Consider the following 16,733-nt stretch of genomic DNA (forward strand, 5'->3'; position numbering starts at 1 on the left):
AGAGGTCTGCGCGCCATGTGGGACCCTCCTCCGGTGGCCGGGGAGCAGCCGGGGATCGAACCGGCGCTGCAGAGGCTGCGGGCAGCTTCGCAACCCAGCGCTCAACCGCTGTGCCACCGGGGAGGCCCTCATACTCATCATTTCTAACATGAAGGAATTGGCGTAGAGTACCCCAGAAAACAGAAAGTGGGGTCCACTGAACTGTGTGGCGGAGGGATGTACTGCTCAGAAGCCTGGACTTTGGCTCAGGCACGTACACAGTGGGTGACCTGGGGCAAGTCGCTTCCTCTCTGCAGTCCTCGGTCTCCCTGGGTATGAAACAGGAACGGAAGTAGCACCTGTTGCGAGGAGAAGCTTGACTGCGTCCACAGATGTCAGGGCTTAAGAGAGAGCCAGGTGCTCATTAGTGCGTCTGTATTATTCCTGGGTGTCCAGTGGCCACCTAACGGCACTTCCATCCCACTGCTAACTTGTAGGGTTCCATGGGGCTTGAAGAGCAGCCACTGGGAAGAGGCAGAGACATCATCCACAGCTAATCACGACTTAGAGTCTAAATTTATGCCCATCTGCATATCTGAGCAAATACCTCTAATCTGTACCAGATGAGTGGTAATAAGGAACGTGTATTTCTCCCACAGAAAGCCCTAAATCCCGCCTCTGACAAGTCACCTGACCCTGTATGGAGATTGTGCCATGGGTCAGTGTGGGGTCTGGGGCAGCTGGAGAGGACAGATCTGGGGCTTAAGAGAGAGAGGGCAACCCCACTCTGCCTCCAAGCTGGGCCAAACCATTCTGGTTTACCAAGCTATTCTAGAAAAATAATTAGTCCAAGATGTGAACCTGACTAGAATTGCTTCCTTTGTGCTGGGAGTGGAGTCTGACTTCGGTGGGACAATGTTGGTTTTATTCTACTTGGACAATTTGGCGTGATGCTAGGCCCCCGAGGCGCTCCAGAAAGCTTCAGGAACCTGTGGTGAGGGCCTCAGAGCTGGCACAGCAGAGGCGACCTTGACCCTCCCAGAGAAGCGTCTGCTTGTAGAGCTGGGAAAGCGTGGCATCCCTACAGGCTCCTGGCACTGCCACTTGCCAGTCCCAATCTAGACAGCAGGGCCTCTAGCAGGATAGTAGGGGGAATCACCCCACTCCACCCCAGGACTTGGCAGCAGCTCCCCCTGGAGATGGGCAAAGTCAGGGGAAGGACTGAGGGCTGAAAGGGGGGGACATTGCTTGCCTTGGTTATCGCATCTGTCCTTCTCTGGCTGTTTCTTTGAGATTCTTTTCCTGGATTCAGGGGGCGGGGTGGACCAAGCTTAGCGGGTGATGGGAAATCTCAGGGAGCAACTGTCAGGCAAAATGACTTCCCCACACCCTTCCAGCCCTGGAGCCAGCCACTGCCCGAGACCTCATGCTCCCAGACGAGGGTGGAAGTTAACCTCAGGCCTGGTCTCAAGGCCCTGCCCAGCCAGTGGGCACATCTGTGGTCAGTCTAAGTGCTGGCCCCACATCTGCATGGGTGGGTGCAGAGGAGACATACCCTCTGGCTGCTGCCTGCCATTTGGGGACAGAAGCCCAAGGCCGCCTTGTGCCTGAGGCCCAGGTTACCCGCCTCCGGTTACAGGCCTCTACCCCATCTGCCAACCTGACTCTCTCCCTGAGGCCCCTGCCCACCTCAAGGAAGAACAGAGCCTGCTTTGAGCTGGAAATTGGAGGCGTTTCCTGTACCATGTTGTTAAGACACTGCTTTTAAGACTGTAATCCCAATAAATCATATGCTTGCTAAGCGGGCAGGGTTTATTTTTTTTTTCCAGGCTGCAGGGACCTCTTAAAAGCAAGACCTTAAGAAGTTTATTCTCCTTTCTTTTTTTTTTTTTTTTTTTTTTTTTTTGATGGGGAAAAACGGCTTTTGCAGGCCTGGTCCTGTTGAAGGGCCTTGTGAGACCGTTGGAGTGACAGAAGCAGGCGCATCTGTGTGACTGAGATAGTGAGCTGACAAGAAACGGAGCCTGACACGTGGCTCTGGGCTGCTCTGTGACCTTGGGAGAGGCGCTTGGCCCCCCTGGATCTCCATTTCCCCTCTGGCAAATGGGGAGAGTTGGTCTGGAGATGGGGGGCTCCTTTTCATGTAAAAGACCTGTGCACCAAAGACCAATGCTACTCTTCTAAGTGGCTGGTTGTCACGGTAACAACCCAGCCGGCTGTGTCTGTGTGCGCGTGCCTGCGTGCATGGGTGTGCGTGTGTACGTGGTGTCTCAGGTTAGGCCTCCAGAGCACGTGGCGCTGCGGGAGCGCAGGTCGCACACAGTAACTCCCATCACCTCGCACGGTCATGGCCTGGGACCCTGGGCCTGTGCCCTCTGCCTCTGCCCCGGCCCCGGCCCCGTGCAAGGTTCTTGACGGCCAAGGCCCAGAGCCTGCCCTGCCTGCCAGAAACAGTTTCCAGATCCCGCTCCACATAGTGGTTGCATTTGTTTTCTCTGTTTTATGAGCTGGGGTGGAGTGGGTGGTGGGCAGCTTGCTGGCAGGTTTTTGCAAACTTTACATGTTTATACTTGCTGGAGGGCTGGGGTTGGGGAGAGAGAATTGGCTGGACTTGAAGAAGGCTGGAGCTGAGGCATTTAATAGGACCAGATTCCTCTAGCCTTTTTTTGCTATTCTATATTTTCTCTATCAACAGATACTAAAATAGCAATAACAGTAAACCTCGAGAGCTGTGCCTCAGCGCTTTGCACACACACCTCTAGCTGTCTCACACGGTGGTCCCGGTGTTCATAGCCATTTTGCTGATGGGGCAGCTGAGGCTGAGCTGAGGTAACTTGCACATTACAGTTTAATTCACTGGGAGTCACTGGATTCCAGCCATAAGCAGTCTCCTTCCAGAGCCCGAGCTCTGCATCACTTACTTGATCAAGGTACAACTTTATCACATGAAGGCTGCAAAATAACAGCAGAAGGGCTTCTCACTCTGGAAAATGCCTAGAAACCACTGACTACGAGCTCCTTCTTTAATAGAACAGGCCCAGCTAGGGTAATCATCTGCCCGAGATGGCAAAGCCAGTTTAGTTGCTTCCAGAACACTAGCACTTTCTCCCAGTGAGGACTCTGCAGGGAACGGCATAGGAACCCGGGGCCGCGTCCTGTCTCGCCCAAGAGCCTCCCTGTCTTAGATCTGCTACCTTCCTCAGAGGCATCCGTCCTCTCAGTGTAATCTGGGACCCCTGTGGTTCCAAGGTCAGGCTTCTAACTTCATGATGCTAAGGTCTTAGCTGCCTTTTCCCTCTGATTTTCTCGCAAGTGCCCAGGGGAGTTCTCCAGAGCCGTGTGACATGCGAGAACCGCGGTCTCGCTCTGACAGCTGGTAGGATGCGAGCTCGTGTGTTCAGATGCTTTAACATTTTCTCAGTTTTAATTCCCGACACAATAAATATTGATAGAATAACACAGAGGAACAAACGCTCTTTGAGGTGCTCAATAATTTGTCAGAGAACAAAGAGGAACCTGAGACCAAAGCCCTCGAGAACTGCTGCTCCAAGGTACCGACCCAGCAAAGGGGGAAGCTCTTGCAGAAGGGCCAGACAAAGGGGTGCCTCAGCCCAGCTGCGTGCTCTGCCCCTGGCACTGCAGGTACCTGCACTCTGGCAGCAGAAGGCTTGTGGCCAACTTAAGCTTAGGGGAGAGGCATGAAGAGGAAAACAGTCTTTTTCTTGGTGCCGGAACAAAGCAGAGCGCCTGGGGGTGATGCCATATGAATCCTTCCCAATCCCTGTCCCTGAAGCCCTTTCACCCTGAAGATAGGACACAGCCATGGCTGGTACACATGGGAGTTTTTATAGGGGTTTTCCAGAATGTCCAGTAAGGCAGTGGATTTCTCAGCATGCCCAGTGGGCTAACTGAAATTACTGGAAAGGAAATAGTAGACTGGAACTCACGGGCCAAGGGAAGGGTGTTACTGAGAAAATCCAAGAGCTGCTAGTCATTTTACCTTCCCGTGGACCGCAGGCCAAGGAGGTGGGCCAAGGAGAAAGTCAGTTTGGGGACCGGCATGGCTATAGGTGTGGACAGGTGGGTTCTGTGCCCACCCCAGGGGGAGAGGGACAGTCTTATCCATGGAGGATTTCTGCAGGTCGAAACTATTAGTGTTTAATTCAGGAGGCAGAAACCATATTTTCGTAGGGAGGGATCTACTGCTGGGAGGCAGGTGCCAAAGGAAGCCCTGGAAAGGCACATGAGCAGGTTGGGAGCTGGGTCTCCAGAAATTACTGCAAAGCAAATGCAGAGCTTGTCCATCAAGGGGCTGTTCCCTCTGAGACACGGAGGCTGCAAGCGTGACGTCTTTGCTGCTGCTTCCACTGGCACCCCTGCTGCCTCCAGAGGCCTCGAAGGTGGAATATGGACACTGGAATACTCTGCAGGACAGAAGACCTCATGTTTCATGACCTGACTTGCTGGCAAAAGATAAGCAAAGGGGCACAAAGGTGACCTCCACCTCCTGCATTTATCAGCTCTCATGCAGCTGCACTGTAACGGTGAAAGCTGGTTTTCATCCAGAACTCCAGCTGCAAAAGAATGTGGTTTTCAGTTTTCCCCTTCTCCCACGAGATGGTGAAATGGAGAGTGAATGAGCTGAACCCCATGACCTAGGCCCACAAGGTTATCAGTTTTGCATTTTTTAGTGTGCCAAGTTGTAAGAGGCGCAAAGCAGGAGAATGAATCACAGCCCCAGCTGACGGGACTTCATGGTTTCCCGAGTTCCCGCTTGGATTTCCCCGATGCAATGGGGAGATGCCGCTTAGAGCCCCAGGAGCCATACCTGGCACTTTTGTCTTGCCTGTGGGCCACACGCGGGAAGAAGGGCTCCCGAATTCAGACTATCCGCTTACACTTCAGTCTCCGATGCTGGCGGTGTAGATGAAACCTTCCCCTGAGATCTGAAGGACTCACACGTAACGGCGTGTCTCTGGGCCTGCGGTCTAGCATTGTAACGTTACGGATTATAAAATTCAAATATATTTGGGGAGAATTCAAATGGGCACTTATTATCAGGGAAGATCTTGTAAACAGGAGCAATTCACAAATCAATTGTTGTTCCTTCGGGAATTCTACAAGTTCCACCACAGAGTCCTGGCTTCTCAGCCTAATGAGTCAGCGCTGGGCCTTTCAAAATGATGAGCCTTTTTTTTCTGGGCAGAAGCAGGACTTGGTCCAGAAGTGAAAACTTGGATTCCTCTATTACACTGTAAGTTCCTGATGCTCAGCCGCAGTCTGTCTGTGAGGACCTGTGGGGCCAAGACTGGCCTGTTCTGGAGAATGCGAAGATGAGAATGGAATCATTCCTGGCCTGAAGAGGGGAGTCTGTTTGGGAAGATGAGACACATTCATGGCTGGAGGAGAGAGTACTAAGGGATCTTCAAGCAGAAAGATGGTCAAAATATTCTCTCTCATTAATTTATTTATACAAGCACTGGGTACAGTCAGAAGCGCGGGAGGGTGAGAGAATTCACCAGAGCCAGAGCGGGGAGCAGAGCAGGCAGAAGGACCGAAGTACACTGCTGAGGGGAGCAGCAGGCGGCAGGAGAGGTCTGCGCGCCATGCGGGACCCTCCTCTGGTGGCCGGGGAGCAGCCGGGGATTGAACCGGTGTCACAGAGGCTGCGGGCAGCTTCGCAACCCAGCGCTCAACCGCTGCGCCACCGGGGAGGCCCTCTCATTTTTATCGACAGCCACTGATGCACTGTTAGCAGAAGAAAGAGATCACTTTCTTTGCAGACGGCATCTGGGTAGACTTCTGGGAAGAGGTGGCAGTGGAACTGAGTCCTGGACAATGACTGGGAAGTACCGGCAGAGGCTCAGAGCTGCTTCCTTCTCATGAGGCGGGGGACGGGCAGCGTGAACTTGGATTGGCGAGTGCCATGTCCAGTGGTCTAGTGGATCCTGGGAAAAGGTATGAACTGAGTATGAGGTTGGGGTAAATAAGGTTCTGGGCCTTGAAGGTCAGGTCCTGGTAGGTTCTCCGGACCTGTGGCCACCTCCTCACCACAGTGGTACAGAGTGCACCAGTTAAATCATTCCAACCCAGATACATTTGAGGAAGTGACAGAACTGGAACACCAGAATAACTTTCCAATGAAGCTCCTTCAGGATCCCATCTGATTGTTTTGTTTGAAAAATAAATACAAGCACCTTTTGCCCTCAAGGAGAGAAGCTTTTAAAGCGTTGAAGATGACTGACCTAAGTTTTGGGACATAAGTAATCTGCAGGCAGCCTCTAGCTGACTCCCAGAAGTTGACTGAGCTCAGCTGAGGAGAGGAATGGAGGTCTTTTTCCTGCCAGCAGAGCCTCTCTGCATATCCAGGGCAAAGACAGCGGTGACACGGGCCTCCCCCGTGGTGCAGTGGTTGAGCGCTGGGTTGCAAAGCTGCCTGCAGCCTTTGCAGCGCCGGTTCGATCCCCGGCTGCTCCCCTCAGCAGTGTGCTTCGGTCCTTCTGCCTGCTCTGCTCCCCGCTCTGGCTCTGGTGAATTCTCTCACCCTCCCGCGCTTCTGACTGTGCATGTATAAACAAAACAAACAAACAAATAAATAAATAAATGAAAATGCATGCCTCTTTAAAAAAAAAAAAGACAGCGGTGACAGCAGGGCTCAGTGCTCAAGGAGGGACTGTCAGCTGCACACGCACGGTGTGGCACGGTGTGGCACGGTGTGGCACGGTGTGGCACGGTGTGGGTGTTTTCCCCCACCTCACAGATGAAGAGGACAGGGTCTGCTGGCCTGGTTTTCTTCCTTTGCTTTGTGTCTCTACATCTCACATATGCGCAAAGTCATCCAGGATTTGTCTTTCTTCTGACTTGTTTTCCACTTAGCAAAATCCCCTCGGGGTCCTTTGATGTTGGCACACACGGCACGCGAGTGCATGCTCTGTGAGGCTGAGCAGTATTTCGCTGCTGGGCACCAGGCCTTCCTTATCTGCCCATCTGCTGTCGGGCACTTCGGTGTTTTCCATGTTGTGCCGCCGTGAGCCGTGCTGCGTAAACACGGGGGTGTGTTCCGATGAGCGTTGTCATCGTCTTTGAATAAATACCCAGACGGGGAATGGCTGGGTCAGGTCTGGTTCTGTTCCATAGTTCTGGTTTTCATTTTTTGAGAAACCCCTGTACTGTTCTCCACAGGAGAAAAGGGTAGAGCAGGTAGGTGGTGGGATGATGAGATCTTTGGTGGCGGGTGCGGCGTGTGTGCCCCTTTGTGGAGGGGTGAAGCTGTGTGGCTGAAACTTACAGTCTTGTAAACCGATGTTAACTCAATTTATTTATTTTATTTTTTTTTTTAATTTTCTAGAGGCATGTCTTATTTATTTATTTATTATTTGTTTGTTTGTTTTGTTTATACATGCACTGGGTACAGTCAGAAGCGCGGGAGGGTGAGAGAATTCACCAGAGCCAGAGCGGGGAGCAGAGCAGGCAGAAGGACCGAAGTACACTGCTGAGGGGAGCAGCGGGCGGCAGGAGAGGTCTGCGCGCCATGTGGGACCCTCCTCCGGTGGCCGGGGAGCAGCCGGGGATCGAACCGGCGCCGCAGAGGCCGTGGGTAGCTTCGCAACCCAGCGCTCAACCGCTGCGCCACTGGGGAGGCCCTGTTAACTCAATTTAAACAAGAAGGCGGCGGCAGCGGGCCGGACCGCGCGCGTCTGTGATGCTGGAGGCAGCTGCTAATGATGAAGCTGAGTTCTGAGTTCGGCGCTTGAGTCTGTTTGACCCTTTCCTCTGTGTCCCCCCCACCCAGGAGACAATCTCCCCCGCCCCTGCGGAGAGGGGCTCCCAGAGATAGTGAATTCTTGGGGGGAGGGGGAGAAACCCCCATTTCCACGTGTTTCTTCCTTCCTTGGCCGCCTGAGGTGCTCACGGTCTGCTTCTGGCCCGTGACAGGAATCCTCCCCTGACAGATTTCTGTGCACTGGGACGAAGTGGGGTGTCTGCAAAGAGATGGATCCAGTCCCCCCCACGCCTCCGGCCTGAGGGATCCAGGGTGGTCATCCTCCACGGCCTTTCTCTGAGAGCATGTGCTGAAAGGGGTCTCTTCTGCCCTGCGGGGAGCGCTCCACCTGGGCCTGACCCCCTCTTTCTGTTGCCTCACAGGCCCTTCATGCTGCTGCCGCCCCTGATGGAGTGGATGCGCGTGGCCATCACCTACGCCGAGCACCGCCGCAGCCTCACTGTGGACAGCGGCGACATCCGGCAGGCGGCCCGGTTGCTGCTGCCCGGCCTGGACTGCGAGCCCCGGCAGCTCAAGTAAGGGACGGAGAGGGGTGCGGCGGGAGGGCCCTGTGTCTGTGCCCAGGCCCCCACGGGGGTCAGGGGGTGGGGCCGCAGCGGGGTCAGACTGTCCTGCAGGTGCCCGACCTGTTCAGGCTGATTTGTCCAGAGCAAGACGTTGCCCAGATCATTTCGTGCAGCGCCGCTCTGGTACAGAGCAGACATTCTCGTGGATGTTTGGGGGAGCGGGTGTGGCAGAGTGGATCACCCCTTTCCTCTCTGTCTTGTCACTGTTTCCTGAGCGCGTCTAGGCAAGTGCTGTTTAAGTACATGGTTTCCATACCAGGCCTGTGCTACCGATGGGGAAGCTGAGGGCCAGGGGACCGTCACGTGCCCACAGATGCTCTGCCGGCAAAGTGATCACACCTAGATTTGATCCCAGGTCCACATGACCTCAGGTCTGGGCCCTTAATTTCCTTCCCAGAATGCCTCTCTTGTATTGGGCTGACCTGAAGTGACTCCAGAGGAGGTTCCCTCGGGCCATGCTTGGCCCATGAGAGGTCGTTTTCGACCCCCTGCCCAGGTTAGTTAGGGCCTCCTGTGTCCAAGAAAAATGGAGCCTCATCCTAGGACATAGGCTTGCTGCACTTTGACCAGCCGAAGCTCCCGGCCAAAGCCACAGTGGGCGGGCTGTGGTGTGTCCTCTGTAGACACAGGTGTTCTCTGGGACTCCCTGTGGATGGCTTACTTGCGCTTGGATTCTGGCCTCTTTCCACTATCTCTTCAGTTCTTCGAGGCCTCCCCAGGAGTCCTAGAGGATAGAGAATGGACAGCTAAGAACTTGCACTTAGCCACAGTGACCGTCCTCTAGGCCAAGGGCAGCCAGGCACAGCCATGTGCTATGGCCCCAGCCAGGCCAGCCCGCCTTCCCTACTCGGCAGTCCTCTGGTGGATTGTTTTAGTTGGGACTGTTTCCTGTCGTTCGTGGCCCTTTCCACCCCTCTGACCCTACCCGCCTGTCAGCCCAGCATAGCTTGTGGGTCTCATTGAGAGGCAGGGTCCTAGCAGAAGTGCACGTATGGTCACACTCACACACCTGGGTCTCTTCCACGCAGGCCCGAATGCTGTTTCAGCTCCTTCCGGCGGCTGGATGCCCGAGCAGCTACTGAAAAATTCAACCAGGACCTGGGTTTCCGCATGCTCAACTGTGGGAGGACAGACCTCATCAACCAGGCGATCGAGGCCCTGGGCCCCGACGGGGTGAACACCATGGACGACCAGGTGCGTTCTGAGTGCTCCGCTGGCCGGGTGTGGGGACCAGTCAGGGACTCGTGATTGCCAGGATGGGTGACAGTCCTTTCTGTCCCCAGCCTGACACCTGCTCAGGTCTGTGTTTCTAGCAGCAGCCTGCCTCCCAAATGGTGACCTGGCTGTTCCACGTGGGGGTCCCGTGGAGACTTCCCTAGCACCCCTTTAAAAACCTTGGAAATGGGGATTCTGCTTTCTCGCTGGAAGGCTGGAGACTGTCCCAGATGGTGCAGGGCTGGGATTGTCCAGAGGATTCAGCTTGGCTTCAAGCTGTGCATGATACCCGCTAGGACTTGCACGAGAGCGTCTTTTGAGCCCACTCTGTGCCAGGCCCGACAAACCCTTGCTGTCACAGAGCTGCCATGCTAGTGGGGGAGACAGACACGAGGGAACAAGCATGTAAAATCCCGGGTACACCTTTAGATGTGTTCAGGAATAAAAGCCGGGACAGGGCATGGAGGTACTGGAAATGATACGTCATTTTAGATAGGATTTCACTTGAGTTTTTTGTTGGCTTTGTTTATGCTGTGAAGCACTAGCGTGAGCAAAACACCATGTGCCAGGCGTTGTTCTAAGCACTTTGTACAGATTAACTCATTTAGTCGCAACAGCAGCCCTATGATGCAGGTAGTTACTCTCCCCATTTTCCATGAGGAAACCGGCGCAGAATTGACTTATCTAAGGTCACACAACTAGTAGGAGCAGAGTAGGGACTAGAAGGATGTAAGCAATCCCATGCCAGGCTCTCGACGTGGAATAATAGCCTGTGCGTTTCTCTGACGCTGTGGCGAGTGCGTGCAGTGTAGGTAATGGCACCGTGGGCTGGAGGACTCAGAAGCTTGAGGGATGACGGTTAGATCGAGGGGTTAAGCAACGCTCTCGCAGGGTGTGATGATGCACCCAATGCACTGTGAGGCCCAGGTGGCCTTTGACAGGGCAGGCAGGAGCAGCCAGGGAAGACTTCCTCCTGGACAGTCTGAGTCAGGCAGGGGGGAAGGACCGTGGGGATGCAGCAGAGGAGGGTCAAAGCCTTCCAGGGGGCACGATGCGAGCAGGAGTGATGGGGGTGGGACAGCAGACGCATATGTGAAGCAGGGAGACCAGACATCTTGGGCGGGTTGTCTGTAGCCACGCAACTGGGGAGGTGACAGGCTGGGTGTCAGGTCTCCCAGAATTCCCCTCCCCACCCCCCCAGTCAACACAGATTCCAGGGCTTCATAAGAACTTTCATTCTCGGGGAGTCATCTCCCCTGAATTCAGCAATGCCATGGTGACACCTGTGGCCTTGAAACTGGACACACAGCATCAGAGGCGGGGCATCTTGGGGGACCTGTTCCACCTCTCCTGGCCCAGTCTCACCTCCAACATGGGGGAAAGTAGTAGCTCCTGCCCAGTTTGTTGGGAGACCTTCATCTGGCAAATGTTCCATGAAAGTTCATTCTGGGTTTGTTGCTGCTGTGATGTTTGATTTAGCCACTTAATATTACCTGGACTAGAGATGGGGCCAGAGGGGGAAAAGTTTCTCCTCACAAGGCTTATAGCCTGGCTTACTCCAGATTGTGTGCAGATGTGTGGAGGAAAAAGCGTCCAGTGTATGCAGAAGGGAACGGCAATGCCAAATGTTCCCGCTGTGGCGGCTGGCTCTTCTCTATGTGTTGATCCTGTTTGCTCCTCAGCCTCGGTATTTACAGAGCAATCTGTGGGTAAACAGTCCTCTCACCGGTGATTAATCTCAGGCCATTTCTTTATCTCAGGGTACTAGGCAAGGATTTATGAGGTAAGGAGATCTCGTCTACACACAAATAACCTAATAAATAACATCGCGGGGCTCCAGACAAATGCTTGCCAGGATCCAGCTGTGGAATAACACTTTCCACTGCTGCCCGTGCTGTTACTGGCCACAGGGAGGGATTCCCAGCCAGGGAGGCAGTCCCTTAACCGCCCACCTAAACTCAGGGAGGGATTGGACCTCAGCTTTTGGAAAAGCTCTGACGGGCTCAGTCGAGTAAGATGTTAAAATCAAACACCCCTCCACCCTCCACCAGGTGCCCCAAAGGCTGAAGTTCACTGCTCAGACCTGGGTGCAGTGGGAGTTGCTCTTGCTTGTGTGATCTTGGATAAGTTAATTGCTCTCTGCTCCTCAGGGGGCATAATGGGGATAGTAATAATGAGCCTGAGTAGGGATGTTATGGTGATTAAATGAGGTGGTGCACGTCAATCACTTCTCCAGGTCTGGGATAACGCGGTAGCCGTAAGTTAGTGTTATGCTTTTAATTTAGTGTGACCAAGCTGGTCCTGTACTAATCACTTACACATAGGAACTCAGACGCCGGACAACCCTGTACAGTAAATACTGCTGCTAGTTCCATTTCAAAGATAAACTGAGGCAGAGAGGTATAAGAAATGTGTACCAAGTTTACAGGTTTCCCGGGCAGAGGTGGCCTGTGCTCTTCACACCTCTGGGGGCCTGCAGTGCCTGTGGAAATGTCCCCTATTCACCCTTTAGGTATTAGATGCGCAGGGGGAAGGGCAGGCCCACCCAGCACAGGATCCAGAGTCACTCAGGGTGAGCAGCCTGTCAAGCAGGGGACCAGACCTTTGGTTCCTAGGACAGAAGCCGGTGGCCCAGATGTCAATGTTCAGTTTCCTGCTTTTGGTCCATGCAGGGTATGACGCCGCTGATGTATGCCTGTGCTGCTGGGGATGAAGCGATGGTCCAGATGCTGATTGATGCCGGAGCAAATCTGGACATCCAGGTGAGGGAGCCCCAAAGAGCTGTGCCTAAATCCCCGGCCTAGCAAGGAAGCACCTCAAGATCTCCACTGGCGATGCTGGTGCAAGGTTTTGGACAACTGGGTAGATGTTTCTGAAGACTGCAAATAATATGCACGGAAATGACATTTAGCAAAGAGGATCTTTCCTCACCATTCGGGCTTTCTTGTCTGACAGGTGAGCTGAGGGGGAAATAGAGAGAAGGTGGCCATAATTATGTTACCATAGTACCTTCCCCTTTACCAGCCATCCCTCTCCTCACCTTCCTCTGAGGTATAAGATGCTCCTGGCAGACATTACCAGTCAAATGTAGAAAGCACTTAGTCACCATCCCTGCAGGGTACCCTCTTAACTCAGGTGCCTGTCACCTGTTCAGGAATGTCACTCACCCAGGAAACACTGATCATTTGTGGTATTTGCCAGGTTCCAAGCAACTCTCCCAGGCACCCCTCCATCCACCCTGACAGCAGACACTGGACATCACTGACGTTCGCTGTGCTGCATGGACACATCTCTGTGGTCCAGGTGAGCTCCTGGCAGGTGTGCAATATGCCCCAGCTTTCCAGATGGGCTGAGCCCCAAGTGTCGCCCCAGGCCCATGTGGAATCAGAAATGCCAGAAGCAGAAGTACAGGCTGGCTCACCTGTCAGCAGGCAGAGACACACCTGGCTTGCCTCAAGGAGAGGCATGTATAAGGGTACATGTGGAATTTTAGGGCACAAGACCCAGGCCCAAGCAGTACCAGGGTGCCAAGAGGCTCATCTGGTATCTCTGCACCTTTCGGTGCATGCTAGAATCTCTGCAAGTGTGGACAGAGCCCTGGCCACGCTGCCACTCGACTCCCAGGCTCCTTTGCTCCTGGGGCCACAGGGTTTTCAGAATTATCTCATCCCATTTTGGGAGTCCACATAACTCCCTCACTGTCCACTTGATTGTGAGTCCTCTGAGAGCAGGGGTCACACCAGCTCTACCCATCTCTGTCATTGAGTCGACTCCTGCTACAGGCCCAGGCTTAGTTAAGTGGGGGTTACCGAGCAGTGCCACACCAACCTGCTTTTCAGTTACTGCCCTCCTAAGAACCTATGCAAAGTTCCAACCCAGCCCAGACGAGCCTGCAGGGTTGTGCCATGGACCTGCCTGGACTGCTGCCCAGTTTCATCCTGATGGGCAGGCCTCCACATCTGCCTTGGCACATCGGCACAGGCGATGGTGCCATGGCTGATTTCTAATTGACAAGAGCCTCCTCCTGATGCCCCACACCCCACCCACTGTAGTGGAGTCTGAGAGGGTGGCCTAGACGGGCCCCTCACGCCAGTCTCTGGGTGAGGGGCAGGTGGGTTTCCCAGAGATTGCCAAGCATAGACTCTAGGAGCGATTTGATCTCCAGAAACCTGGAGAAGATGGAAGGTGGTTTCCTCCAGAGCAGCCAGTCAGGAAAGGTGAGACAGAAAGTCACCTGTCTCGCAGACACCACCCTGCCCCAGGGCAAAGCCAGCCCAGCTTAGCTGGAACTGCTAGTGTCAACCCTGCCCCATCTGTCCGTAGCAAGGCCCGCCCTTGCCAGATGGAGAAAGGCCACCCCACTACTGGCTGGTGTGCTGAACCTTTCTAATGAGAACCCTAAAAGCCAGTTTTTTGAGTCTCTGCAGAGAGTTGCGCACCATTTCATTTAATTCCCAATAATGCTGCAAGGTAGGCCTCTCCCCGTTTTTCAGATGAGCAGGACTAAGGCTCAGGAAGTTGAGGCAGCTGCCCTCGTTGCTCACTGGCCAGCCCCAGCCCTCAGCAGTTCTGACTCTAACGCCTCTGCCTTCCCCCCAACCTCTGCTGCCTCCCAGAGCCTCATTTTCTGCTCTGCTCATCTACATGAACTCTTACAAGGGTCATTGCAGCCAATTCATGGGAAAGTGTTTGAAAGAAATAGCTCAGAGTTCCAAGCAGCTTAGGGGCTTGTCCACGGCCACAAGAGTGGCGGAAGAGCCGTGCAGATAAGCTGCCGTGCCAGTCCGTGGCCACCTTGGTCACAAATCTGGAGAGAACTAAAGGCCTGCTGCCTCCTGCACATGTCTCAGCCCCTCCCTGCCTCGCTGAAAGGTCCTCCTCTGTGCCCTGCAGCTGCTGCTGGATGCGGGAGCCCACGTGGAGGGCTCAGCAGTGAATGGTGGTGAGGACAGCTATGCGGAGACACCCCTGCAGCTCGCCTCTGCGGCTGGTAGGTACACCACTGCCCGCAAGGGTCCCTGATTGCCACTAGGCTTTGCCTGCCCCTCCCCAGTGTCACCAGCCTGGCTGGCTCTGTAGCAGGACATTTCGCCCCAAACCCCCAAGACTAACCTTAAAGCCCCTGCTTCTGGGCTTCTGAAGGGCTCCCTTTGCCCCATCCATCTGTGTTTCTGCTGAGCTCAGCAACCAGGTAGGACTCAGCAGAGGGCTTGGTGACATGGGTGGTGGCAGCATGCTCAGTCCACCTTGTCTTTTAGGGAACTACGAGCTGGTCAGCTTGCTGCTAAGTCGAGGTGCTGACCCCCTCCTCAGCATGCTGGAAGCCAACGGCATGGCCTCCTCCCTCCACGAGGACATGAACTGCTTCAGCCACTCAGCTGCCCACGGCCACAGGTACCTGTTGGGGCTTGCTGCCCTGTGTATGTGGGGACATGACACCGGCTCTCAGGAGCTCTGGTTCCCCAAAAGGGAGCAGAAGAACTGGGCCTGGAGGAGAAAGGGTGGCATTTGCATGTGAGTCAGACAGAAAGAGGACACAGATCCCCAGCCAGCACATGGGCCCCTGATGTTGGAGACCAGGGACTAGAGTCCTGGTCTCTCAAAGTGCATACCGTGCAGGACACACCACCCCGCAGCCACCTCAGTGCTGGCTCTCCGGGGCCCGCAGCCACATGCTCCAGGGGCTTCCATAGGGCACATGGCTCCTGGTGAAGCTATAGGAAGTCAGGTTCCACTCCAAGAGCTCACGGTAGCCTTGCTCCGTGGGGCCTGTTCAGGGGCAGCAGCGGGCAGCTCTGGAGACAGAAGAGTCACTATAAGGCAGAGAAAGGGCCAGCCTCCCACCTCAGAGCCACACTCTGCCCCAGCATTTTTCTCTTTTTCTTGTGTGACCCTGTGCCCATGCTCACCCGCTTAAACCTGCCTCCCCCAAGTGCCCCTGTATTTTCTTGATGGGCCCTCTCCGCCCAGCGTGGGGATTGCCTGCTGGCTCGTGTACTCCCTGCAACATGGGATCCTCAGGACAGCACAGGTCACTGTCACATACCCGTGCACACCACCCCTGGGCTAGCACAGCTATAGCTGACCCCCAAGGGGTCTCTGGACCGTGAGGTTGGCTGTGTCACACCATGGCTCTCATCCTGGGGAGGAGAAAGGGCTCCAGAGAGGAGGCTAGGCCCCAGGTGACCTTTGCTGCAGCCATCCAGTCCCAGGCCACGGATGTGGGTTTGGAGCTGAAGTCCTGGGTTCAGTGCACTCTCCCACTGTGACCTTGAGCAAGACCTATTGATCACCTGAAAATGGTGATGTTCAGGGGTCCCACGCGCCGGTACACGGGATGAGTCCTGTGTAACATACCTCCTCACGTCAGCCTCATCAGTGCAGGAAGGGGAACAAGTATAAGCTTGTCCTGTGTTGCCGACAGTTCTGCACATACAGTCAGCAGCTATTATGTCTGTTGTGCATCAGGCTCTGCATTTAGTGCGGTCACAGTGGCCTCATTAACCCCAGGAAAGAGTAATGCTGAGCCCTCTTCAACAGATGACAAAGCCGGCAGGCCTCAGAGGGTAGGATAGCCAGTCTGAGGTCACACAGCTCGGATGGCGGAGCCTGCTTGACCCCAGAGGCTGTGACTTCTCAGTCGGTAGCACCTGGATAATTGAGGGAAGGGGTGCCTGCATCCTCCCTGCCAAGTATCTGTGCACAACCCCTGGCCCGGTCTCCCTGGGAGGGGTAGGCTATGAGGGCATGAGGGCTGTGTGTCCACAGATGCCCCTAGCCACCCAGTAGGGCCACGAGGTGCTGGAAGGCAGTGCAGAAGGGCACTGACCTCATGCATCACGCCTGTCCCTTGTCCCACAGGAACGTCCTGAGGAAGCTTCTGACGCAGCCGCAACAGGCCAAAGCAGACGTGCTGTCCCTGGAGGAGATCCTGGCTGAAGGCGTAGAGGAAAGTGATACGTCAAGCCAGGGCAGTGGCGGTGAGGGGCCTGTGCGGCTGAGCCGGGCGCGCACGAAAGCCCTGCAGGAGGCCATGTACTACAGCGCTGAGCACGGCTACGTGGACATCACCATGGAGCTTCGGACGCTGGGTGAGGCCACGCGGGCAAGTGTGTACATGTGCACACTCACACACCTATACACTCGAACAGGCGCACACACACTGCTGCTCTTTGGCAGGCCAGAAGCCA

At 54.8% G+C, this 16,733-nt stretch overlaps 1 protein-coding gene and 1 long non-coding RNA gene across 2 annotated transcripts in view; one reads left to right on the forward strand and one right to left on the reverse strand.

Annotated features, from left to right (window-relative positions):
* ABTB2 (ankyrin repeat and BTB domain containing 2) overlaps positions 1–16,733 on the forward strand; it is a 157,727-nt gene that overhangs the window by 133,984 nt on the left and 7,010 nt on the right. Inside the window, exons 4-10 of the mRNA XM_037522479.2 lie at positions 8,125–8,277; positions 9,357–9,522; positions 12,216–12,305; positions 12,745–12,846; positions 14,437–14,533; positions 14,802–14,937; positions 16,405–16,634. Coding sequence (XP_037378376.2) covers positions 8,125–8,277; positions 9,357–9,522; positions 12,216–12,305; positions 12,745–12,846; positions 14,437–14,533; positions 14,802–14,937; positions 16,405–16,634 — 974 coding nt within the window. The remainder of the gene's footprint in view (positions 1–8,124; positions 8,278–9,356; positions 9,523–12,215; positions 12,306–12,744; positions 12,847–14,436; positions 14,534–14,801; positions 14,938–16,404; positions 16,635–16,733) is intronic.
* Positions 11,584–16,603, reverse strand: LOC129146581 (uncharacterized). The gene is made up of 3 exons (XR_008553462.1): positions 15,156–16,603; positions 14,656–15,030; positions 11,584–12,503 (listed from the first exon to the last, which is right to left on the reverse strand). It is a non-coding gene; the product is annotated as an uncharacterized LOC129146581 (long non-coding RNA).

The sequence above is a fragment of the Talpa occidentalis genome, unplaced genomic scaffold (assembly GCF_014898055.3).
Source record: "Talpa occidentalis isolate TD23 unplaced genomic scaffold, MPIMG_talOcc4v2.1 talOcc4.3, whole genome shotgun sequence".
Lineage (NCBI taxonomy): Eukaryota > Metazoa > Chordata > Mammalia > Eulipotyphla > Talpidae > Talpa > Talpa occidentalis.